Source organism: Carettochelys insculpta, chromosome 2, assembly GCF_033958435.1.
Source record: "Carettochelys insculpta isolate YL-2023 chromosome 2, ASM3395843v1, whole genome shotgun sequence".
NCBI classification, from domain to species: Eukaryota; Metazoa; Chordata; order Testudines; family Carettochelyidae; genus Carettochelys; species Carettochelys insculpta.
In genome coordinates, this window is record NC_134138.1 from 123848929 (window position 1) to 123874326 (window position 25398).

A 25398-nucleotide genomic window follows, 5' to 3' on the forward strand; every position below is an offset into this window, starting at 1 on the left:
TTTGTAAAGATGAGACAGCTGATGGTACTCAAATAACCTAAGGCAAGCAATCCCGGCTGCACCGCAAGGCAATTCCTACTACAAATGAAAGACTGCGATAGATCTCTTACCCTAGATGTATACCCTAGGGGGCATACGATAGCCAAACAAATGTGCAGTTTTTAAAAAAAAAAAAAAAGATATGACCCGTGCTACAAGACAGAGAACATGCAGTTTAGATAGGCCATTCTTACTGAGGTGAGTTCCCCTTAAAACTAATGTTTAACATAGCATCCGTTTTGCAGTTTCACTGCAGTGTAGGACACTTGACAGATCACTGGACTGGGACTCAAGAAACAGGGTTCCTATTCCTGGATCTGCCAAAGGCTGGCTGTGTCAATTTAGGCAAATCGCTTCACTTCTGCCTCAGTCTCCCTAGCTGTGAAACAGTGATAATGATGCTTAATCTCCTTTGTAAAGTATTTTGAGATCTACTGATGAAAAGCACTATGTAAAAGCTAAGGGTTATTTCATCACACCAGAAGTCCAATTTCAAAAGGCCTAACTTCTGGATTTGTGCTCTTACTGGATTAAAAAGGCTCTCACCCAGATGTCAAATTACTACTCCTTCAGATGCGATGGGTTTAGGTCTCCTCAGTCTGCTGCCTTTTGTATCCTAGCCCCCTTCCTACACAACTATTCTAATTCCTGGACTTCCAAGACTTTCATTTCTCGTTTCGTTTTTTAAAGCTCTCCAGTAGCTCCTCAGGTCATTTCAACCCCTCATTCTAACAATGACCCTCAGGACACTCATCAACCAGCTCCCTTCTGGTGATCTTTTTACACCCGTGTGTTCAGCTCTCTGCAAAAGAATCAAGTCCACATCTCACAATCTAGAATTCTTGCATTCACTTTTCTTATTTCCACAGAGTTCTCTCCACTGTCGAAACACCTCACCTGACTACATCTCTGCCCTTCCCTCTTCTCCCTCAGGTCTTCCTAACCTGCTATTCTGATCTCTCTATGGTTTGAAGCCCAGACTACGTCCACACCTGTAGTGTACAACCAGTTCTGAAGCAGCAGCTACCAGAGTGGCTACTGCCATAGTAAACTAGCTACATTACTCTGAAAATGTATGTATTGTTCAAGGCAACTAGCCACACTTGACCGGTCAAATAGGCACGTGTGGCTTGTGTGTTGGACACCACGGGTCTAAACCATGGGGAATATATCTACACAGCTATCATGGTGCCGCTATGGCCACCTAACTGAATATTGCAGATACATCCTGCGAAAATGTGAGACAACAGGCAGGTCAACAGAAGAATGCTTCCACTGAAGTAGCTGTATCTACATCATGGGTTAGGATGACAGTCACAGCACTCAAGGGTGTAAAAAGTCCACACAGAGTGCGATAGCCATGTTAACCTAAACTACTCATAGACCAGGCCCAAGTCTACTATTGCCACCTCTTATGAAGTCAGTAACTATATACACAGCATCAGCAATCGTACTTAAGTTTTCAAGACCTAGATTTCAGATTAAGCAACTGATTGCGAATGAATGAAGGTCACTTTACAGCTCATTTCTAGTAACTGTTTCAGGCTGCCTGCAGACTCAGGAAGACAAATACTGTTTTCAACTGAAAAGTTTTGATTCAAAATTATTACAACCCAAACAAGGCTTTTTAAAATGATAATTTAGACTCTGAAGCAATATTTCCATGAGAAGGAACAAATTCTGCAGCCAATTCAAGTGATGCAAAGTACATGGAGGTCTTGGAGTAGATACACTAAGTAATTATAAAAGATATGTTCAAACTTTTAGACTACTAGCTGTGTCTGTTCTTTGTATCAACACACACAATTCTTCACAACAACAGAGTATGACAATTTGTGTACTCATCAAAACAAAACAATAACCTCTTAACACCCCCCTCACAGTACTTTAACTGGATCCTCAACACACATCAGGCAGCACAGCAGGCAAGGTATAATGTGGTGGACTGCAGGAGGAAAAACTGTAGATATACATATTTCATAGCACACGAACAGATCTCAAGAGATCATTGAGTCCAGTCCCCTGCACTGACAGCAGGATGTATCAGACTCCCCGTCATGTTTTTTTTTTTAAATCTAACCTGCCCCAGACCCTTGAAAGGCACCCTCAAATATTGAGCTCACAACCCTGGGTTTACAAGGCCAATGTTCTAACCAAAATTGTTTATCACCTCTGTGGGACTACTACGATAAAGGAGCAGAGTTAACTCGAGTCATTTTACCCATCCTGCTAGGGACTGAAGAAAGGTCACATATCTTTCATCATCATCAGTAGTAAATACTGCTAACAAATCCAATGAGCAACATGGATATTTTACACCTTTCCACTTTTAGGCATAAATCACCGATCAGCAGCAACAGTGGCATTTCTTCTCACCTAGATTTGAAAATATGCAGCCTAAGGGCAAGGAAATGCAAAAAATCAAGTATGAGTTGCTTTGGCACTACCACCTTTCCCCAAAAGTGCACTTTCACTGCACTGCACTAGTCCATTTTTGCAGATGAGAAAACTAAGGTGGGATAAATCTGCAGCTTACCATAGGTCAAACAGGAAACAACACAGGACTCCCCAACTTGTGTATTCTAGCCATGAGACTACATTCCCTCCCAAAGTGCATTTCCTCAACCTATCCCTCACCCAGCCCACAAATACACTTACACTTTCAACCTTAAAAAATGCCCTCATGCTATTCTGCGCTCCTTTTGTTATTTTTTTTTTTCCAGAAAAAGATAGTAGGTCAGGACTAGTAAGCAATTTTATATAGGGCCACTCTTACATATAAAAATGTGAAGCTGGGGGAGAAGGTGCTAAAAAGGAAAAGGTGTCAATTTCTAATTTGAGGTAATATTGTTTTAAAAGTGAAGGAAGGACTTTTTAAATGAAGCAGTTGGCTATTTTTATAGATTCAGATTATTTGCATCCATTACAACAACAGTTGAAATCTGATCATTTGGTGTAATTATATGCTGTTCTGCACTCAAACTATACTGCAGGAAAAGAACCACCACATTACTTTGCAAGTAAGATACCAACACTGGCTGAAAAATATTAGCGTTAAAGCACTCATATCAAGTCTATTTTATTTCATTTTAATCTGTGCAGTCAGTTTAAAAGAACAGTTAACATGACGAATACAGACAAACCAAAGAAGCATTAGGTACAGTATCTTGTAACAGTTAACACTGAATAAGCAAATGAGTACATTAAACACAATATTTATTCTGCTTATTTCCATACAAACTAAAAGTTGAAACATACACAGGTCTATGTCAGTATAAACCTAACATTAAGCAGCAAGCTGCTCACTGATTGCGGCACAGTATATAGCATTTACTGCAAATAGCTACAGCAGCAGCGTTTAGTGAATAAACTGCATAGAATTAGCCTTATGGGCAGATGTTAAATAACCATGACAAAAACCATAATGGCTTCCTAACAGGTCTGAATTACGCAATATGCGTAGGAAAAATCCTACAGGAACACAACTATCCTCTATTTAATCCAGAATTTGTAGCCATTATTTGTGTGCTCTTTTCAAGTGGACTCTATTATGTTCTTATTCTACTATTTCTGACAGTACCTTCTGAAATGAAGTGTTTCATATACAAAGCAGATAACTGCTGCTCAACCATTGCCACAAATGTGATATGAATATATTTTAAACTAATTGACCAAAACCAACAAGTATATTCAGTAGAATGGCTGCAATAAGGCATATATATGTATAAATCTAATTAAAACAAAGATTAAATCATTTGTATTTTTGCCTTACAAAAAGGTTTTTCAGACTTAGTTTTGTTAACAAATACAAGTGCTTAACTACAACTAAAATACTTTAGCTGTATATTGGTTAAAAATGTTCAAAACAAAATATTTCGAAGACAAGAACATGAGTTATAAAGCTCATGACTGGTAAAGCTTAATACCTTCAACCAAGTCACATGAACACTTTCACATAAATATAACCTTGGCTGTGTCTAGAGTAGCCTCCAACTTTGAAGGGGGCATGGTAATTAGGGTGCTGGGAGATTATTAATGACGTGCTGTGGTGCATATGCAGCACTTCATTAGGCTAAAGCTCCCCTGTGGCAACTTCGAAGTGTGCAACTTCAAAATGCTGGCTTGCGTGAGGAGTAAAGGGACTTCGAAGGAGCCGCGGCTGACCTGCAGCTACACGCAAGCCGGCACTTCGAAGCATCACACTTGGAAGTTGCCGCAGGGGAGATTTAGCCTAATGAGGTGTTGCACATGCACCGCAGCACTTCATTAGTAATCTCCCAACACCCAAATTACCATGCCCCCTTTGAAGTTGGGGGCTAGTCTGGACACAGCCCTTGTTTTATAGGTGTGTGTAAAACCCCAACGCACAAGTTTCTACCTGGGTCATGCAAGAAACTTTTTATATTTTCTCCTATTCATGATACATTGACATCTTTATTACCAAAGCTACACAACTCATACTATCTTTAACATAAACCTCGCTGTCATGCTGCTACTAGGAGCGTGAATGTTATGTTGTAGGTGGATTTAGTGTTATTGGCAGCTAGGTCACATCAGCATTATTAATGCAATAGTGTTGGCTGTTTTTCACAAAAGACAGAGTAGATGAATCCCACAAGCAGGGAAACGTACACTTCAAGAGGGAAAAAAAGTTGGCCAAAAAGGAGGACAAACTTGCTCTATATTCATGAGTTTTAATTTTCATTTTATTGCTTTCCTCCAGCTAAGTGTCAGCATTCAAACTTACTTGGGTTTCCCTGTTCAATCTACTTAGAAGTCCTTACGTCTTGTGCCTTGAGTACTACATTGCTGGGTAGCTGTACTGCTGTAATTTCACATTTCACAGCTGTTGAAATTAGACACTGCCAAAAGGTTTCCATTACCTCTTCCATTAAGAGAGATTAGAAATGCCAGCTTTTTGCCTTATGTGTATTTCCTATGTGTACTCGTATTTCAGTTATAACTGAAACGTACATATAGTACAAATACTTCACAGCAAGATTACAGTCCTTTTGAAGAACAAAATTAATGAAAGCACACAAAATTTATGTTCTTAATGAAAAGGTTAAGAAAAGTGCTTCAAAAGTGTTAAGATGACAGTATATTGTACATCTAATAGACTATACTATTGAGTATGTCCTAAAGGCAAACCCTTGAAACAAGAAGGAAAAGGAAACAATGCTCTTAATCAGTTTGCATACAATGGGGATCTTATTAATCACTAGCCATTTCCTTTCCCCATTCTCACCAGTAGGAAGTGTGGAATAGGAAAGAACTATTGCTATGTTTTTCATGTAGCTAGAGGATGTTTGAAAACCAGCTATAACCATGCTTGAAAGTTTCTACATGCTTGAAAGTATAATTCTGCAATACAGCATGCTTATATAAACATGCTGGAAAACAAAGAAAGAATATAGAACTTGTTGGGAAGGGTCATGACATCCATTAAGTATTTTTAATATTGACACATTAGGAAGAATACCAGATGTTGTGGTATATTTTAGTTTGTATCCTGTCATCTTTGAATTCTAACATTTTAGCTTGCAAATATCGAGATACATTAGAAGATAAAAGGCAGTAAAAATGCTCTTCTCCTAGGCATGAGTCTTACTAAAGAACTAAGCACTGTTATTATTACTAGAGTATCAAGTGAGTCTGTTCATGGATCTAGGATTCATGGTTTGTAATTTTAAGACATATTTCTGTAAAGCAGAATCTGAATGGATGGAAAACTGCTAAAGAGAAACCAAACAAATCAAAAAGATACATCCAAAGTTTATGAAAGTAATTCAGAAGAGCTTGTTCAAAAACAGTTTTTGTAGCTTCACCAAGCCAACATCCCCTTTCAAGAGGCTGCACCTGCTTTTTCCTTGTTTGACACACAAACACTAGTTTACAAAGTCACTGGATTGCTGCAATGGGGGACTTAATTTTACGTGACGTGCAATGCAAAAAATAATTTTTTTTTAAAAAACGGTACTTGGAGTACAATTCAGGTAATGAAGAACTGGGAGAATCTGCTAAATTTCTGATAAACCACTAACCATCACCAAATATGGGGTACCAAACACCTTGCTACAACACTATTTAAGTGTCCACCAAACTGGTCATAATGTCTTCATAATAAACAGGCCCAGAAAAAAAAAATCTGGTACCAAATACCTGATGTAAAAATATGTTTGCATTTTAAAGTGAGTTAGAACTGTGCTTGCCATTTTAGGATACTGAACAGTGAAGATACTTAACCTATGCACTTGCCCAACTCCAGTAAAAATGAAGTCAGAAGTGCAGATGACAAGACACACAAGTCCAACAGAACAGTTTTAGCTGTAATCCTTCTTGTGTCAAAACCAAGAAGCTGGGTATGATCTCCTGATTACTTTTTCTTAAAGAAGACAGCAACATTTATATCTAGTGCTGATTCTCTCATGTCCAGAAAAGGTTGCTAAACTTCATTTTAGAATACCATGCAAGCAAGATATCCTTTGAACATCTTTCAAGTTTACATACACTAAGTTGAAGAATATATTTATATACAGGTGAATGAAATACAGAAATAAAATTAAATTTTACTACAACCAGTTGCAGTGCTGTAAAAGAAAAATAAGTTAGCAACCATTTCAAGTCTGAAATGCTTACCGTGTTCAGACTAAAGGAAAGGCTAACCATATGGACTGGAAAACAGCATTCTCTTGCAAGGGTGGGAGCTACAGCAGCTCAGCTTTTTTCCAGGCTGAGAGATTCTCCCTCTACCTTATTTTTTCTAGTCCCATATGGCTTACCATTAAAGCCTTTCCTAAACCGCTACTAAAGTAGTGTACATCTGAAATCCAAAAATAAATGTTCACAGATATTTGACTTTTTGCAGTCCATTGCTTTAGTAAAACAAAACTGCTGAATCACATAGTGCAACAGAAATGTTTAATCTGTTCATAGTTAGCTAATGAATGCCCAGAGGACTCTTTTTAAGTTGCTTCTTCTGCTGGTGCCCTTCTTTGCCGTGCTGATTTCGGTCTGCCTCTCTGCGGAGTGGGTGGAGCCTCCTGTTCAGCTTCAGACTCTGAAGGCTCATTATCCCCCTGCTGGGACCCTGTGTCTCCTATCAACTCTCTCAGGAACTTGAATTTAGACAAAAACAGTTGCCACACCACATACCAACCTAGAGGAGACAGACAAAAAAAAAAGTGTTACTAATTTATGTCATACAACTTCACGTTTTTCCACCCTACAAACACCGAGGCTACAAAAAGTGCATTGATCAACAGCTTACCAGCACTCAGAAAAGAATTTACCCCTTTCCAAAGATTTTAAAGTGACCTGCAGTTCTCAATCTGCTTCAACTGTTAGAACCCTTGCTTCAGGAACAAAAGAAGCCAAGTTCAAATTCCACATCAGGACATGACCTCTCTATCAATGTTAATATGTCAGCACAGCAACAGGGGACAATGAACATTGAACAATTATACTATCATCCTTTGAATGTTAAAATGATATTGCATCTCGTTTTTCAAGTGACCATGACACTTTTCAAAAAGATAAGCCCAGCATTTCCACCCTGAACATGTTCACTCAAATAGACCTGAATAGCCACGTCTCTATTGCCAAATACACCCAGGCTCTGGCAGTTTTACTAAACTTCTAGCTCTGTGACAGGTTTGGAAAGGTCTTAAATTAGGATTTATTATAAAGCACAGCTCTCTTCTAAAATCAGAGTGACAACGATCTCATTCTTCCAGCCCTCAGAATATTCTGAAGTCAGCTGGAAGAGGTGAGCTCTACGACTCAAAAGTTTACCTCATTTACCCTTCCAGGATTCCATTTACAGCAAATTTTAAATGATCAGGGAATATTCTTTGATTTGGCACAGTTACTTCCACCCTCATTCACAGGGAAGGGGCTAAAAAAATGCAATCTAAAACATATGGTCTGTGTCTACACTCGAGAGCTTTGTCGACAGAAGGGGCTCAGGGAGCATCTACACACATAAAGCTTTCTGTTGATAGAGTCTCGACAGAACTCTGAATTTGTCTTGACAGTGTTATCCCTCAAAAATTTGAGGACTAACTCTGTTGACACAGTTCTGTCGACAGAAGTGCAGTGTAGACACTTCTGTTCACAGAGAGGGCTGCCAGTTCAACAGGCAACCCTGTTTGCAGAGCTTCTGGTCGGCCATTCTGTCGACAGAGGCTAGGGGAGCCTGGCTGCCCCCTGTCAACACAAATCCATCGACAGACGCTATCAACGACAGGTGCTTCTAGTGTCAACGTAGCCATGGTGTTAAATCAGAAGAGCAAACTACAGCAATAAGTCTTCATTTTTCTTGGCCTGCACAGCCTACACTCAGTCCACCAGTCTGCAATAGGGTATCAAGATGTCATCTTTCAGTTCTGTTCTGCCAACGTTTCCAGCCTTCAATGCCCAAATGTGACATTTTCCAAACCAACACCTTTATTCCGTCTTCCATGCCTCTCCTCAAGAATGGAAGGCTTGCCACTAAATGTCTGAAAAGCCATCTTGTTGTCTCCCCAGGCCTGAAGGAAAGATATGTTTACACTACCAACTTTTGTTGACAAAATTTAGTTGAAACCCAAAGTTGACAAAACAAAAATAATCAGAAGGTGTTCAGATTTATCCCCTCTGGAAACAGATCATGTCCAAACTAGGGGCACCGTCTTCCAAAGTGTGAGCAATGCACTATGGGAAGGTATCCCACTGTACAGTATTGATACCTGTGCATTTTGGGATTCTACTGCTTCCACCTCAGCTGCTGGGAACAGCATCATGAGTAGCTCTGCGAGTTTTCTATGATGAGGAATATCAAAGCAGCACACCAATCTGTCACCTTTCCCCTGCAGCAACAGCCTGCCTGCTCCTGTGTTTCTAGAGGGGGTGGAACAGGTGAAGTCCAATGATCTGATACATAATCAGCTATATAGTAACAGAGTGGAAGCTGTGCTAGTCTATACACTATCAAAACAAAAAGCAGTCAAGTAGCACTTTAAAGACTAGCAAAATAGTTTATTGGGTGAGCTTTTGTGGGACAGACCCACTTCTTCAGACCATAGCCAGACCAGAACAGACTCAATATTTAAGACACACAGAACCAAAAACAGTAAGCAAGGAGGACAAATCAGAAAAAGATAATCAAGGTGAGCAAATCAGAGAGAGTGGAGGGGTGTGGGGGGAAGGTCAAGAATTAGATTGAGCCAAGTATGCAGACAAGCCCCTATAGTGACTCAGAAAGTTCCATCACGATTTAAACCATGTGTTAATGTGCCGAATTTGAATATAAAAGCCAGCTCGTCGGCTTCTCTTTCCAAAACGGTACAATAATTCCTCTTCAGTAACACACATACCTTTAGGTCATTGACAGAATGGCCCAATTCATTAAAATGCTGACTAACTGGTTTGTGGATCTGGAGTGTTTTAACGTCTGTTTTGTGCCCGTTGACCCTTTGTCTAAGGGAGTTAGAAGTCTGTCCAATATACAAAGCATCTGGGCATCGTTGGCACATGATGGCATATAAGATGTTAGTAGTGGAGCATGAGAAAGTGCCCGTGATTCTGTGAGTAACCTGGTTAGGTCCAGTGATGGTATTTCCAGAGAAGATATGTGGACAAAGCTGGCAGCAGGCTTTGTTGCAGGGAAAGGTTCCAGGACTGGTGTTCCTGGGGTATAGACTGTGGCTGTTAGTGAGGATCCTCATGAGGTTGGGAGGTTGTCTGTAGGAGAGAACAGGCATGTCACCCAGGGCCCTCCCCCCGACCTAGACTCTACACCTGCTACCCAGAAGCCTTCTCCTGCACACTGAACCCCCGCCATTTTTGGTCCCGCCTCAGGGCCCCCAAAGAGTTAATCTGGCCAGCGTGGGGAGCCTTGAACCTCTGTCTCCACTTCTTCACATCACTGCCCATAGTAGTGCAGTGTGCAGAAAGCAATGTGTTTTTTCCCCCCTTCTTTCTCTCTTTAATGAGGCCCCAGCTGATTTTTTTGTGGGTCAGCAGCCCATGACTCCACAAAAAGGTTCTCCACCCCGGCACAGACAAAGCCTCAAACTCTCCTCTGCTGTGATGCATACAAAAAGCTTGCCGATGTTTAGGGAAGTAGCTGAACTGTGATCACTGGTCTTGTTCTCTAGCGTGGTCTCATTGTTTCTGTGTGCTCCTTCTTTCTGTCTGTTGTATCCATCTGTTGTCTCTAACCATATACAGTAGACGCACGACTTACACACAAGCTGCATTCCTGGGCAACCATGCATAAATCAAATTTTGCATAAAGTTGGGACTGGGCAGAATATGGGCCCTGCCACCTTCGGCCCCCCCGCCCCAGTCCTGGCTGCACCTAGTTCCTTGCTCCTGTGAGTGGCAGGAAGCCCAGAGTCAGGCACAGCAGCACTGGTCACTTTTCCAGCTCCTGCAAGCAGAGGGAAGCCAGAAGCCATGCTGATGTCTGGTTCCTGACTCCCCATCACACAATGGAGCCAGGAAACTGACCAGCAAAGCAGTACTGGTCACTTTCCAGGCTCCCGCAAGTGGAGGGGAGCCAGGCTGATGCCTGGTTTCTGGCTCCCCGCAACTCATTATGTTGACTTGTGTTATTGCAAGAAATGTATAAGTTGAAATCATCTAAGTGAGGGGTCTACTGTACTCCAATTGTAAGCTCTTTGAGAGTTTGTGATGCATTTGTAAACTGTCTAGCCCAATGAGGCCTTGCTGATTTTAAATACCACCATCATAATAATGATTCATCATCCATTTTCAATATTGGATGGTAAAATGAGCAAAGAATTAAGGAATTAGAATGATTAACTTTGTTTCTTGGATCTTCATGGTAATAAGAGATTTACATCACCCAGAGGCCAAGACCAGATTCTGCCACTTTTAAATACAGTGACCAGAACTTTACCTCCGGAGAAACCCATTAATTTATGCAGAATGACTCATCAAGTAACGAACAGAATCTGCAACTCTTACCATTTCACCAAAAAGTGCCGTCATACTATTTTTTTTTTAAAGAAACATGGACATTTCAAGTCATTGTTTCACAAACATTTCTTTCCACTACTCAGGCCAGGAAATATCTTACAGGGAGTAAAAAAATGTTGTCTTCAGCAAGTGAGTGTCTGCTTCCCTAGCTCTAAACTGGAGATGCCACTTACCTGCCTTCTTCACAAGAATGTTGTGAGGATTAAATGCATAAAATGATTTGAAAAGTTATGCGATACAAAACTGTTATGTTATATTGGAAATGTTCATTTATTATTAATCATTAATAATTATTAATATGGACTCACGTCAAACTGGGAAAATCCTGTCAATCCCAAATTTAAGTCATTATCCAATATGCATTTTAATTACACTTAAAAATCTTCTTTGCCCAGAACTAACAACGAATCTTGATCATCTCTTTTTGAGATCTCACAGAGAATGATAATATACCTCCTGTAAATGTGGACGACATCTCAAGTGTCATCAAGGCTGATGACAACAATACAGTGACATCTAGTTAATCTGTGACTGTGAAAGACAATAGTTCTCTTCTCATGGAAAGATAGATTTTAAAAAGATAATTTTTGCTGTTCTGAAGATCATGTATACCACAAGTACTGCTACAGAAACTGTGGTTAAATCCCCATTTCCCTCACTGGCCAATTCTTGTAAGAAAAGCAAACAGTGCAAAGGCATGTGAGTTTTTACTTGCAGTATAAAGAGAGAAAAAATACTGTGTCAAAGGAAAATAGAAAACTACCAGCATATGCAAATTGCTAGGATTAAAACTATCCCCTTTGCAACTACATTTCTATTTTCTTACACATTTAATATATATGAATGAAATTTGCGCGCACGCGCGCGCGAGATACTGCAGACAATAACAACCTACAAAGCAACTATGAATCTCCAGTTCCGTGCTCTCATTCTTGCCACTAAATCAGATACTCATCTGATTTCTTTAATGAGACACAGTTGACTTTAGATCTTATAAAGCATATAAATGGAGGAAAAAAGACCAGGCATACAATAGATAATTTGTGGACGTCCTTTAAAGAAAGCCAGTTTGCATAATAAACTGTACACAACTTTAATTTTAGGGACAGCAAAGAACGTGACAAACTATTTTGCATCTTCCACAAAACGGTGTAAGATGCTTTGAAACAGCTAATTTAAAATGAATAAGTACCAAAATGTATTTCATACTCCAGACTTCCCGCATAAGTGGGACACTGAGCACATGACTTGGAATTACACATAATTCCCACTTTTATAGTTGCACATTGGGCCATTCATCATACAAACGGTTATTACTATAGCTATAAAACACTCCAGGTTAAGAGAAAAATTTGTACATATTAAATAAACAGCCAATTCAGTCTTCAACGAGGAATAAGAATCTATAGTCAGCTAAGCACTGTACAGTGAATCACCACATAGATTTAAAAAAGCAGTGCAGGATTATACAGAAAGCCCATGTCATGATGCGAAAGAGATGGTCAATTTGAAATCTAGTAATTTATATTGAAAAATAAAAAAAACCTAGAAGTTGTTTGAGGCGCTGCACTCAACTGCCACTGTTAACTGTGGAGGTTTTACACCAATATTTGTGTCCTGTAAGTGTTCTCATCCCTTGGTGCTGTGTGAAAAACCCATATAAACAAGTAAAATTGACTGACTATAGTGGGAAACCCTGAAAGAGGCCGCAAACTAACCGAAGTGGGAAAAGCTTTCTTCCCCCTCACCAACTGCTTTCAGTCACATTGTAAACTCTAATTTAAAAAGTTTTATCAGAAACAATATAAAATAAAAAGATTAAGAGAAGAGGGATCTTTAAATTGTCTCTCTTTAAAAACGTAGTGTTATACTGCAGTGTTTCTCAATGTGTCGTACATGTACCCACAGGGGTACGTGAGAGGAGTCTGGGCGGTACGCACACTGGAGCTGTATGCAGCTCTTTGAGCAATAACATGCTCAGAGCCGTGAAAGCGCTATGCACGGCTCTGTGTGCGCGTCCCTCCCTAGTGCATGGCGGGAGAAGCACGGGGCAGCAGTAATGGTGGCAGCGGCGGCAGCGGCTCTAGTAAGTCGCCAGAATTGGATTACAGCGGGGGAGGCCTGGGGGAAGAAGGGTGCCTGGCTCTGGAGCAGGGGGGATTGGGTTAAAGTGGGGGGTGGGGAGGGATAGGGCTGCCTAGCTCTGGAGGAGGGAAGGGGGATTCGGTTAAAGTGGGGAGCTGGGGGTGCCTGGCTCTGGAATATTATGCTTGTTACCTGAACTAAGTGATAAAGTTGCTATTTGTACAATTTTAGTTTAGTATTTATAATTACAACTGGAAGGGCTTAAAATGGACCGATTCCTTGTGAAAACAAAGAATAAAACTGCAGATCTGGAAGAAGGGAGTACACTCATTCTTCACTCTACGAGCACAATTGGTTCCCAACTTTGTGCTTGTAGGTGAAAATTCATAAGAGGGACACTACATTTTCATTAGAATACACGTAAAAGTCTCTGATTGGTTTCTAGAGCTCGGCGAAGGAGTGGCAGCAGGTGGCGCTGCTTTCGAAAGGTAAGTGAACCTTGGGTTTGGGAGTTGGAAAAGGTTAAAGGCTGGGGGCAGTTTAGGGCCATGAGTGGGAGGGAGGGTTAAAACCTGGTGGCCGGTTGGGACCGTGGGGCGGGTAGGGGGTTCAGGCTGCTGAAGGGTGGGTGTGTGGTTGGGGGGCGGGGTCAGGCTGCAGCAGGTTAGGTCTACGGGGCTGGTGGGGAGGGGAGGCAGGAGTCAGGCTGCCGCAGGGCCAGTCTGCAGGCTTGGTTCGGTGGGGGTGGATTAAGGCTGCTATAGGTTGGGGCCGTGGGGCTGACACAGGGGTCAGACTGCCATAGGCCGATCTGCAGAAGGGGGTATGTAGTGAGCCACTGCGGCCTCCCGCTGACTCAGAGGCAGAGGAGGCTGCGCAGAGACCCTGGTGGGCGGGCCCGGAGCCAGAACACCAGTGGCCCGCCCCTCAGAGGGCATGGCTTAGAGCCAGAAGGGCCAAGCACAGAGCTCGGGACCCATTAAAGCCTGGGCCTCCAGGCAGAGAGGTAGCACCTTCATGGGCTCCCAGACGCCAGGGGCAGAGAGCCCGCTGCCGCCCACCCGGGAGGAACAAGCCCCCAGAGGCCCAGACCAGCCAGGACAGCTACGGATCCAGATGCCCCAGGGGACCTACCTGGACTTCCCAGATCTGCCAGGACCCTCACGCCGGTGGAGGACCCCCTCCTTGGAGGGGACCCCAGGCCCAGCCAGACAGGCAGGGCCTAGCAACCATGAGGCCCCAGGAGCGGCCTTTCCCGGAGTTCCAGCGGACCCCTGCAGCCCCCAGGCCCAGGATCGCCTCGGGCCCACCGTACTACCACTGCCAGACTACCCCAACGATGTGGAGATGACCGACTGGCCGGAGCCCCCAAAGATAGACGATTTGGAAGGGGCTGACCCCGCGGGACCCCCTGACCAGATGGACTGGGACCTTCCCCTGATGGGGGTGGAGGTAGGAAGTGGCCCAGGAAACACTGCACCAGAACCCATGGCGGTGTGTTGCGGCCTGGATCCCCACCGCCGTGGTCGTGTGTAAGCGACCCACAGAGCCCCGGGCCGGGTCGCAGTGGTGTGGGAGGGCCTGCGGAACCCCACCTCCATCCCCTCCCCAACAGGGTAAGCCCTTGCTGGGCTTGTTCCTCAAACCTTGTGCTGCTGCCCCGCCCTGAACTGAGGGCTGGGCTTCCCAGGACAGCGGCTGTGACTGCAGTCCCTCCTGGAGCTAAAGGCCGACCCCGAACTCTTTGACTGGCCGCGGTCCCGCCCCAGCCTTTAAGGCGGGGCCCTCCAGCTGCGGGCTGGCTGATCGCCTACTCTTAAAGGGGACAAAGCCCTGGAACGGCTAGACCCAGGGCAAGCGGTAGGGGCCTGCATTGCCCAGAGGGGCACGGCCATAGCACCTGGGCGCCTACAGGGTAAGACTGCTTCGGGGCCGGCGGGGCAAGCAGGGGGTGAGACTGCCGCAGGGCCAGTCTGTGGGGCCAGCAGCTGGGGAAGCGGTTAGGCTACTGCGGGGCTGGAAGAGGGCAGGGGTAAGGCTGTCACAGGGCCAGTGAAGGTGCGGGGTCAGGCTGCCATGGGGCCAGTGAAGGCAGTCAGGCTGCTGCAGAGCTGGCAGAGGGCAGGGGTCAGGCTTCTAGGTTGGCAGGTAGGGTGTCAGACTAGGGCAGTGTGGAGCCATGGGGAGGGGATTAGCCTCGTATTAGCAGGGAAGTTCACTCATAGAGTGAACTAAGGTAAGTAAATGTGTCCCTGGTGAAGTACTCGTTTAACGAGGGATGAGTGTACAGAGGAAACCATATCAAGAACACTGATTTAATTGTGGCCCTCGGTAGTTTCAAACCTAGATCTGAATATTTCATTTCACCCAAACAAGTTCAAATTTCGCATTATTTTTCTTGTAATGTCATTGATCCCTGTTCACTGATGTTTGCATAAAATGTGTGAATACATATTTGACTTATTTTATGTTCATTTGAGTTTATTTATCCTCTTTGCACAATCATAAGCACGATGTCAAGCTTATTGCCTATAGGTGACTTTTTCCAATCACCTACAATTAAGTTGTTTAAACAAATGTGTTGTAATGGTAGAAAAAAAAGTGCATGTCTGAAAATTGTGGGTATTTTTTTTTTTTGGAAAAAGGGGTATTTTATTAAAAAAATTGAGAAATACTGTTATTTTGGAATTGCTGAATGCCTGTAAGAACAAAAAACTATCCTTAGATAGAACATAGTCAAAACAGATTCTGGAAAAAAACAGAGGCCTGTTAGCATTTTCACATCTCTCTCCAAGAACGGTCTCAATCCGGCATTACCCTGTTGACAGTACAAAGATAACCTTGTGACAAATTCAAGGTTTTTCATCCTTTATAATTCAAACAGTATGCAAGTCCAAACTACTGATACTTGGGCATATTAAGAGCATTACCAAATAACAATCACCACACATCATCCACACCGCATAACTGCAAAGAACAGCTGCATTATTTTATGTTATTTGGTTGACATGAAATTCTGGATAATGGGAAATAGAGGAGCACTGATGTAGATAATGCTTTCTTCTTTTTGTCTTGTTGACAGATGTTTCAGAGAAGAAAACTCTTATCTCATCATTAAGAAACAGGACAGAATTTAGAGCAGCAATGAACCTAGGCTGATGAGTGGACCACATGAGTGTCTCTCCATCTCAGCGGACTGAAAAACTATGTTAACCAAGATGATCTCCCAGGACAGGGTATTTTGCTAACTGCACTTTTGTACCTAGGTCTCGCGAGATGAGATGACTGAAACATAGCAATGCTTTCATGGGATGTAGAGAGAGCACAGCTCTTACTGTCAACATTGTGCGCAATCTGCAGGCACCTCACTTCTCATTAATGTCACTTTAGTAATACTGGTAGGAAAGAAAACTATATGGAAGGAAACCAATGAAATCTGGCAACAGTAAGCAAAATGGAGGGACATACACAGAACCCTGCTTAGATCAGTGGAAAGCAACCTGTAGCCAGAGCCTTAGGTTCTATTCCTCAGTCTGCCACCAACTTCATGTGTAATCTTTAACATGTCATTAAACCTCTGTGCCCCTCTATCTCAAAGGGATACTACTTTTCTACTTTGAGACCAAGTTCAGAAATGTGTGAAGATTAAGTTAATGGACACTTATGCAGTGCTCTGATACTGTGATGATCTCCACAGTCAGTGTATTTATAAAATAAACTACATAATCTGATGAGAAATAAAACAAGCTGCCTACTCCAACATTCCACTTTGAGACAGTCTGAAAAGAGCAAAACAAATGGCAATTTCTCATCAATATGTATAGAATACAGAATACATTTAGTTCCCCTGAACTAAGTGATTTCAAGAGGGCGTTTCAACAAAGTTCGTCAAAAAGCAGCAGCACACACCCATTCCCTCCAGAGCATTAACATTTAGTGTCCTCAACTAGCTAGAAGATAAAAAGATAATCAGTCCAAAATGAGCGAAAATTTGATTAAATTCTGTCTAACAAAAATACTCTGCTTAGCAAGAAGATTTAATTAACTCTCGAGCAAACAGAAAAAAAGGTAACAGTCACAGCATTTTTAAGCTGGATGTGAAACATGCTGGAACTACTCATGATCTCAGATTCTATCCCACCTGAGCAATGAAGGTATAAAGTGGAATGCTGGATACTTAAAGCATTTAATTCAGGGAAAAGGGAAGCCAACCCTAAATGGATGTCACTGAAACCTAGCACGGCTTACTCTCTGCTGACTGAAGTTTGTCATTGTGATTTAGTTTGACTCAACAACTCACAAACATTTGGCAATTTGCATGTATTCTCCTTTTCCAATTCCTCTTTTATAAAAATGTACAGTATTGCACAATATTCTCACCTCAAAGTGCTGGTGGTGACTTTTGTACAGCCTCATGCTCAGAGTAAATGAGGGAGGAGACAGAAGAAGTGGTAGTACCCTTTCCAGCACCACCCACTCATGCAGGCGCACAACAGTTTTCAATGAGGTGTTGCTCACTGTAGCTTATGTAGATATTAAAAATAAAACTGTGGCTTGGATGCTGATCTGGGATTCAGGAAAGCAGGGTTCAATTCCCTACTCTACTACAAGTTATCTTAGAACAAGTCAGGTAGGCTATGTCTAAGATGTGCACCTTACAATAGCACAGTTGCACTGCTACAGCCACACCAATGTAAGGCGAGCAGTGTAGCAGCTTTGTCACCAAGGAGAAAGTTCTCCTGATGACAAAAAAAAAAAAGCCCCACTCCCAGCAAGAAGAGGTACCTTCATCACTGGAACAAGTGTCTCCCACCGATGAAGCACTGTCTCCATTACTGTTCTTTGTTGTTAAAACTTGTCATTCAGACGGTGGAGGGTGGGGAAGAAGGAGCAGCACCTTCACACTCCTCCAAGGCCAACGCATGGGGAGATCACGAAGGGACACATGGCAGGAGGGGCAAGGGACAGCTAGCAGCTGGTGGGGCCAGAATCCCTGGGCACCTGGAGGGAGTAGCAGAGGGGTGGGGGGGTCTGATGCCCAGAAGAGGGTTCCATCCCCCCTGCACTCACTGGCAGACAGGAGGGAAGCAAAGCAACGCAACCCCAGATCATTCTGCTCTTCCAGGAAAGTTACTCGAGAGAGGGGGCAGAACTGCCCCTGTACTCATTTGGCAGGAAGTGGAGCCAAACAGTCAGAGGAGTAGAGCAAACTGGAGCCATGTTATTCTACTTCAACACACTGCTGCTGGTGAGTGTGGGGAGGGCCGGACGCCCGCTGGTGGTGCTAAGCCCTTGGCCTTGCTAGTCTCCCAGGCTGCATCGTTTGGGGAGGGGGGAGCAATGGAGGTAGGGGAAGAGCAGGAGAAACAAGGCCTGGGACAGAGGGGGGCTGTCTCGGCCCTTCCCTGGGCTTGGGGGAGACATAGTCATGTAGCCAGTGGCCACTGCATGTCATCCTCTCCCCAGTCACCCATGTACTCCTGAACAATAGTTTTAATGACAAAAGCTTTAGTCTCTGCATTGGTCCCAGTTTCACAGATCAGGCACAGGGACAGAAAGACTAACAGAAGTACCCGCCCTCACAGCTGCGTTATGAGGAAATATATGTGAAAGAATTGTCAAGGGCTCAAATACTATAGTAACACAAGCCACGTTAATGGGATAGAGAGAGCATGTGTGGCTGGGCTCCACAGGCTGCTCTGTTAGCTTGAAAGGTTGCATGAGGGAGAGTCAAACACAGTCCAGGCCTACTTCATTCCCAACAGGAATGTATCACCCTTGCCATTTCCTGTTTACAAACATATTTAAAAGACAATATCAAAGGAAACAACATTTTCTTTTTAACACTGTCCCTAGAAGGACAATGCTGATTTACCTCTCTCGGGTTACCTTTACATTGGAGTCCTTACAAAAGTACAGTTAACTCTTCTTTAACTGGTATTTGAGTAACTGGCACCCTCAAAAAAACAGCACAACTCAGAGCTCAGTAGCTCTGGTCAGGGAACAGGCAGGAGCGTGGAGAGAGCAGAGGAACCTGTTGGCTGCACTCACATGTAGCAGGCTCCTCCGCTCCCTCTCTCCCCGTTCAGCAGTGGAGCAGCTGCTTCCAAAGCAGGCTCCGCAGCGAGCTGGAAACTGGCAGCAGGGGGTGGGGGCGGCCTTCCAGGGGCACTCTGGAGCTGGAGGTAGCTTCCCCTGAGAGGCCATCCCTCCTCCCCCTACTTCTCCCCCCGCCACCGAGCCAGATGTAGCTGCCCCGCATGGTGCCACCCCTTTCCCCCTCCAGCCTGCGGAGTCAGACGCAGCTCCCCCTGGTGCCACCCCTCCCTCCACCACTGTGGGGCTCTGCCTTGGAGGGCTTTGCAGAGCCCTGAGGGTGGGATATGGCACCTGTAAACTTGCCTCCTCCTGCCCAGGCTCACGCCCCAGCCCACGGTCATCCTGCAACTGAGCACACAAGCAACGCCCAGTCCCTTGGTGGGGAGAGAAGCGTCCCGCTCAGCGCTGTGTGTGAGTGCAGCCTGCAGGCTCCTCCACACTCCTAACCCAGCGCAAGTACTGAACTGTCCATTATACAGCATATTGATTATCCAGCAACCTCCCGATCCATGGATGCCGGACATCAGAGAGTTTACTGTACTTCTCCATCCATGCTGTTCCACCACTGTAAAATCTCCTGTGCAGTCCTTTGTTGATGGAAGGAAGCTCTCCCACCAACACAACTTAACTACCCTCCATGGGTGTTAGTAGCTAGGCCAATAGGAGAAACTCTCCTGCTTAGCTAGTGCTGTGAACACTAGCACTTGTAGGCTACGTCTACACGTGCACACTACATCGAAATAGCTTATTTCGATGAATAACGTCTAAATGTCCTCCAGGGCTGGCAACGTCGACGTTCAACTTCGACGTTGGGCAGCACCACATCGAAATAGGTGCTGCGAGGGAACGTCTACATGCCAAAGTAGCACACATCGAAATAAGGGTGCCAGGAACAGCTGCAGACAGGGTCACAGGGCGGACTCAACAGCAAGCCGCTCCCTTAAAGGGCCCCTCCCAGACACAGTTGCACTAAACAACACAAGATCCACAGAGCCGACAACTGGTTGCAGACCCTGTGCATGCAGCATGGATCCCCAGCTGCCGCAGCAGCAGCCAGAAGCCCTGGGCTAAGGGCTGCTGCACACGGTGACCATAGAGCCCCGCACAGGCTGGAGAGGCAGCGTCTCTCAACCCCTCAGCTGATGGCTGCCATGGCGGACCCCGCTATTTCGATGTTGCGGGACGCAGATCGTCTACACATGCCCTACTTCGATGTTCAACTTCGAAGTAGGGCGCTATTCCCATCTCCTCATGGGGTTAGCGACTTCGACGTCTCGCCGCCTAACATCAATTTCAACTTCAAAATAGCGCCCAACACGTGTAGCCGTGACAGGCGCTATTTCGAAGTTGGCGCCACTACTTCGAAGTAGTGTGCACATGTAGACGTGGCCGTACAGGCAAACCTTCCGTAACTCAGGGAGAAGGGGGTATCCACAGTCCTGAGTGACCCAGGCTTGCCCAACGTAAGTAGTAGCATAGACACTGTCTCAGGACTTTGAAGGTCTGCAAAATTTATTGAAGACAGAATTGGGAAACAACTCAACGTGGCATTAAAAACATCTTGTATCTTAAGATAGTTCCTGCATACAACTGAATTCAGCCTTCAAAAAGAATACACAAGTCTCCTATCTCAATGTTTGTTAAACCTGGTTTGAGGAGAGGGAGGCGGTAGACAAGTAGTAAGTGAAACCACATCCTGCTATTCAGAAGTTCACTAAAATTTTCAGCAAATTTCAAAATGTACCTCTTTGCACTCACAGCATAGCTCAATACCTGCCTATTGTGAGAAAATAAATCAAGTACTGACAACAAGCTGTACTACCGGAGTGCAACCTGCCTGACACTTTTACCTAACCTCACTTCCTGGACTATGCTTCAATACTGTTGAGATCCCACCATTTGCACAACTGTGTATGATGTTATATATGTATCATATTGTTTATTCAGGTCAGGTTGTTTGGTTCTCTCTACTCTGCCCCCTGGCATTCCATCTGGGAAATTGGCAAACCCCACTTTAACCAAGCTTCAAAATCATCACTGGTGTGTACTATATGAAATTGTTTGTTTAAAATTATTTAAACTTATACTGTGTATGTACATAATGTCTTCTCTCATGCATTTTTTTCTCCTGGAACCTATCTTCCCTATTTATGTTAAGTAGCGGCAGGGAACATTTTTTGCTGACAGCAGACTGGGGTGTGGAGGCTGAATCAGCTCCATGGAGCTTGGGGCTCATGCTCCTACATCAGTGCAAGCTGGCCAGTGCTGGTGCTCCAGCCATGGCGTCCCTCATGCATGGCTGGAGCACCAGTGCTGGTGTGCATCCCCACCTGAGGCACAGGACTGAGCCACAAGCTTTGGGGATGAGATGCAGAGAAGCCACCAGATTGACTGGTGGGACACAGGTTCCCTGCCCCTGTTGTATGGGAAAGCTGGATGTGTTTAACACTGTTTCACTTAAATTAGCATTTTTCAGGAACATAAATACAAAGAGTCACTTTACGTAAACGGCCTCTGTCACCTGCACTGACTGTATATATTGTAAGAGACAAGAAAGATAAACCTAGTTCCTAAGACAGTAAAAAGAACAGTTTCCTGTTCTTGGTGTGCTTTCAATGTAAATTAACAACTACAGAGTCATTAAAAGCAACGAGGGGTCCTGTGGCACCTTATAGACTAACAGAAATGTATGAGCTTAAGCTTTTGTGGGCAAAGACCCACTTTGTCAGATTTCCTGCATCTGACGAAGTGGGTCTTTGCCCACAAAAGCTTATGCTCATACATTTCTGTTAGTCTATAAGGTGCCACAGGACTCCTCATTGCTTTTGCAGATCCAGACTAACACGGCTACCCCTCTGATACAGGGTCATTGACCACTGTAAGGCCAGGTCAACCTAAAAGATAACTTCAAATTACGATAGGCAACTTTGGCTCCATTAATTGGATAGCTGCAGTTAACATACCTTGATTTGAACTTTGGCACCATCGCCACAGCAGGAAGTTGACAGTAGAAATGCTCCTTCTACTTCCCTTATTCCTCACAACTTCAAGGACTGGAGCTGACAGACACACCTCAATGTTTAGTTTAGGGCATCCTTACTAGATGCACTAAATTGAACCCTGGCAAATCAATCTCTGGACCATCAATCTAGATGTGCCCTAACTCTCTGTTGCAAATTAGGAAAATACCCATGAAATTAATTCCAAATTTTACTTAGACTAGGAAGCCTCAGTGTCTTTTTAGCATTTTATTGAGTTTACTACCTCATTTTAATTTGACTAAAAAACTAGAAAAAAAAATTAAAGAGGCTTTTAAGCAAAGAATTCAATGAGCTTCCTACTACCTGTTACAGAAACAGAGGAGAAGACGCAGGTATGGCCTCCTGCCTGAACACTGCAGAATGTGTCTAGCCTTTCAACTTCACTCCTGTTTTGTGCTTTTTACACAAGGCCGGCATTCCAATCAATCTTAACCAGGGCAGTGCAGAGAAAATAAGGAAGTAGCCCAGACGGTACTGCACAAGAGCATCCAAAATTCTTTTAGATTTTAAAAGGCACTATACACCTAGAGAGTGTCTTGAAGTGTCTATCTTTATGGGACTCCAAAGCCTTCCTGTGGTCTCCAATTAACTTCAGATTAGTTGAACAGGGGAAAAAAAGGCACAATTTATAGCGATGAGTATCAGAGAGGTAGCCGTGTTAGTCTGTATGTTCAAAAACAATGAGATGTCCTGTGGCACCTTATAGGCTAACAAATCTTTTGGAGCATAAGCTTTTCAGGGCAAACACCCGCTTCGTCACGATGAGGATCTTTGCCCACGAAAGCTTATGCTCCAAAAAAAATCGGCTGATTTTTTTTTAGTGGAAGATGATTTCAGTCACTCGCGGCTACTTCTACGGCCTTCAATGAGGACCGGCTCGCAGAGCTCCACTGACCAGCAGCGCGGTGCGAACTGCAGTCCCGCCAGCGACTGGCGCTCGGGTAACCTTGCAGGGCGAGCGAGCGAGCGAGCGGGCGGGCGAGCTGGCGGGCGGCGGGGCGGGGCGGACACAGCGCAGAGGGAGCAGGGCACGGCCAGGCGGACCGGTACTCACCGCACAGCATGAAGAGGAGCACGCAGGCCAGCGTGGCCACGATCACCAGCAGCGTCAGGCCGATGCTCTGCCACATCTCGCCGGCCGGGGGAGGAGGCGAGGGCCGCGCTTACCCGCAGGGAGGGCGCAGCGGCGGCAGCATCGCCGCGCAGCATGGAGCGCGGGGGCGAGTCCGGTCCCGAGACCCCCGCAGGGCTCACGGGCCCGGACCGAGGGGAGGGGGCGGGCTGGCCGCGCTGGGGCACGGCGGGGACAACGAGCCCGGCCGCCGCCGGCGGGGGAATGGAGCCGCAGCCCCGCGAGCCGAGGGGGTGGGGGGGATCACACAATGACGGAAGCCGCGCGGCACCGCCCGCGAGCGGCGACTTTCCTCCTGGACAAGCCGGCGTGAGCACCCCGCCCCCCTGCGGGGGCAGGAGGCTGCGTGAGAACGCAGCGCCGGCACGCAAGCCGGTAACGCACGGCACGCTGGGAGTTGGAGTTTAACCAGCCGCCTGGCGGCCCATGGAAACTACAATTCCTAGCAAGTCTCGCCGCGGGGGCTAATTTATCCCCGCCCAGCTGAGAGCTGCGTGTGTGGGGCGCGAGGGAGCGTAACCCCCTCCGCTGGCAGTGTGCCAAGTCACAGAGCTGCGCCCGGGGCATGCGTGCGCCCCCTATGATACAGCAGCGCTCCTCGCCCCTGCCTCTCTGGTGCTGCACCCCTCACTGCAGTGTACCCATGCTGCCCTGCACATTGCAGTGCGCACCCACCCCTCGCACAGTGCGTACCCCGGCTGCTGCCATTCATTCCACCCCTTTCACTGCAGTGCACACCCACCCCTCACACACGCTTCAATCCACCTCGCCTCTCCCAGTGCATTGCACACCCACCCGTCACACATGCTGCAGTCCACCCCACCTTTCCCACTGCAGTGCAACCACTTGTCCATTTCCACTGAATTCCACTCCCACCCTGACAGACAAGCAACAATCCATTGTCACCCCTCAGATGCACATGCTGCACTTCACATAGCCCCCTTGCACATCTACTGCAATCTCCACATATCCCTCACACATGCCCGTCTATACGCACAGTTCTCCCTCACCTCTACACAACACCAAGCACTCCTGTAGCATTAGGTCAGGAGCTTTCATGCGTAAGACCCACTTCCTGTGCGTGTGCGTGCGTGCACACACACAACCCCCGGGTAACAGCAGGGACAGGCCTGGAAAGTTTTTCACTGAATGAAAGGGGAAATGGGGGAAGGTGGAAGTGGGATTGCATTAAACTTTCCATACTCATAGAATGGACTGGAGTGGTGTGAGGGACAAAGGGGAAAATAGCGTTTTTGCAGAACACAAGGGATTGTCACTCTCCCCTTGAGACAGCTGAGGTGTCCAAATACAGCCACAGTAGCACTTCACAAATGGACAGGAAAGCCGTTATTGCTGGTGCCCATGCAGTAGCAACATTACCATTTTGCTTCTGCAGAGATATATGCCCCGGTTAGTTAAGGACAGAGGTTACCTGATCTCTGATAGTGTTCTTGCACTTCTGACTTTCCCTCTGACCTCCCATATCTTATCTATAATGCAAAAGCAAATCAGTCTGGTTCAGCTGTGGCAGCACTTTTACTTCTCTGCCAGCAGGTTGTGAGTGAATTCAAAGTCTACAGGATCAGGGCTTTGGGCTCCTTCCTCTGTTGAAATATCAGGCAGTTCTTTCCCTGCAGAGAAATTTTCGGAGAAACCTGTAGTTATAAACAAGGACATAAGGGCTACGTCTACACGTGAAGCCTACTTCGAAGTAGCCTATTTCGATGTGGAGACATCGAAATAGGCTATTTCAATTAATAACGTCTACACGTCCTCCAGGGCTGGCAACGTCGATGTTCAACATCGACGTTGCGCGGCACCACATCGAAATAGGCGCAGCGAGGGAACGTCTACACGCCACAGTAGCACACATCGAAATAACGGTGCCAGGCACAGCTGCAGACAGGGTCACAGGGCGGACTCAACAGCCAGCCGCTCCCTTAAAGGGCCCCTCCCAGACACACTTGCACTAAACAGCACAAGATCCACAGAGCCGACAACGAGTTGCAGACCCTG

The 25398-nt window shown here is 45.3% G+C and overlaps 1 protein-coding gene across 1 annotated transcript; it reads right to left on the reverse strand.

Moving 5' to 3' along the window:
• Window positions 1-3102: 3102 nt before the first annotated feature.
• SMIM13 (small integral membrane protein 13) lies at window positions 3103-23639 on the reverse strand. The gene is made up of 2 exons (XM_074985910.1): window positions 23305-23639; window positions 3103-7198 (listed from the first exon to the last, which is right to left on the reverse strand). Exons 1-2 carry the CDS (start codon window positions 23378-23380, stop codon window positions 7005-7007), a joined length of 270 nt encoding a protein of 89 aa, XP_074842011.1. The 5' UTR covers window positions 23381-23639; the 3' UTR covers window positions 3103-7004.
• Window positions 23640-25398: the final 1759 nt, after the last annotated feature.

Coding starts and splice junctions, on each gene's coding strand:
- SMIM13 (XM_074985910.1), bottom strand. CDS start 23,380: ATGTGGCAGAGCATCGGCCTGACGCTGCTGGTGATCGTGGCCACGCTG. Junction 7,199..23,304: donor GCTCCTCTTCATGCTGTGCG/GTGAGTACCGGT, acceptor TGTCTCCTCTAG/GTTGGTATGTGGTGTGGCAA.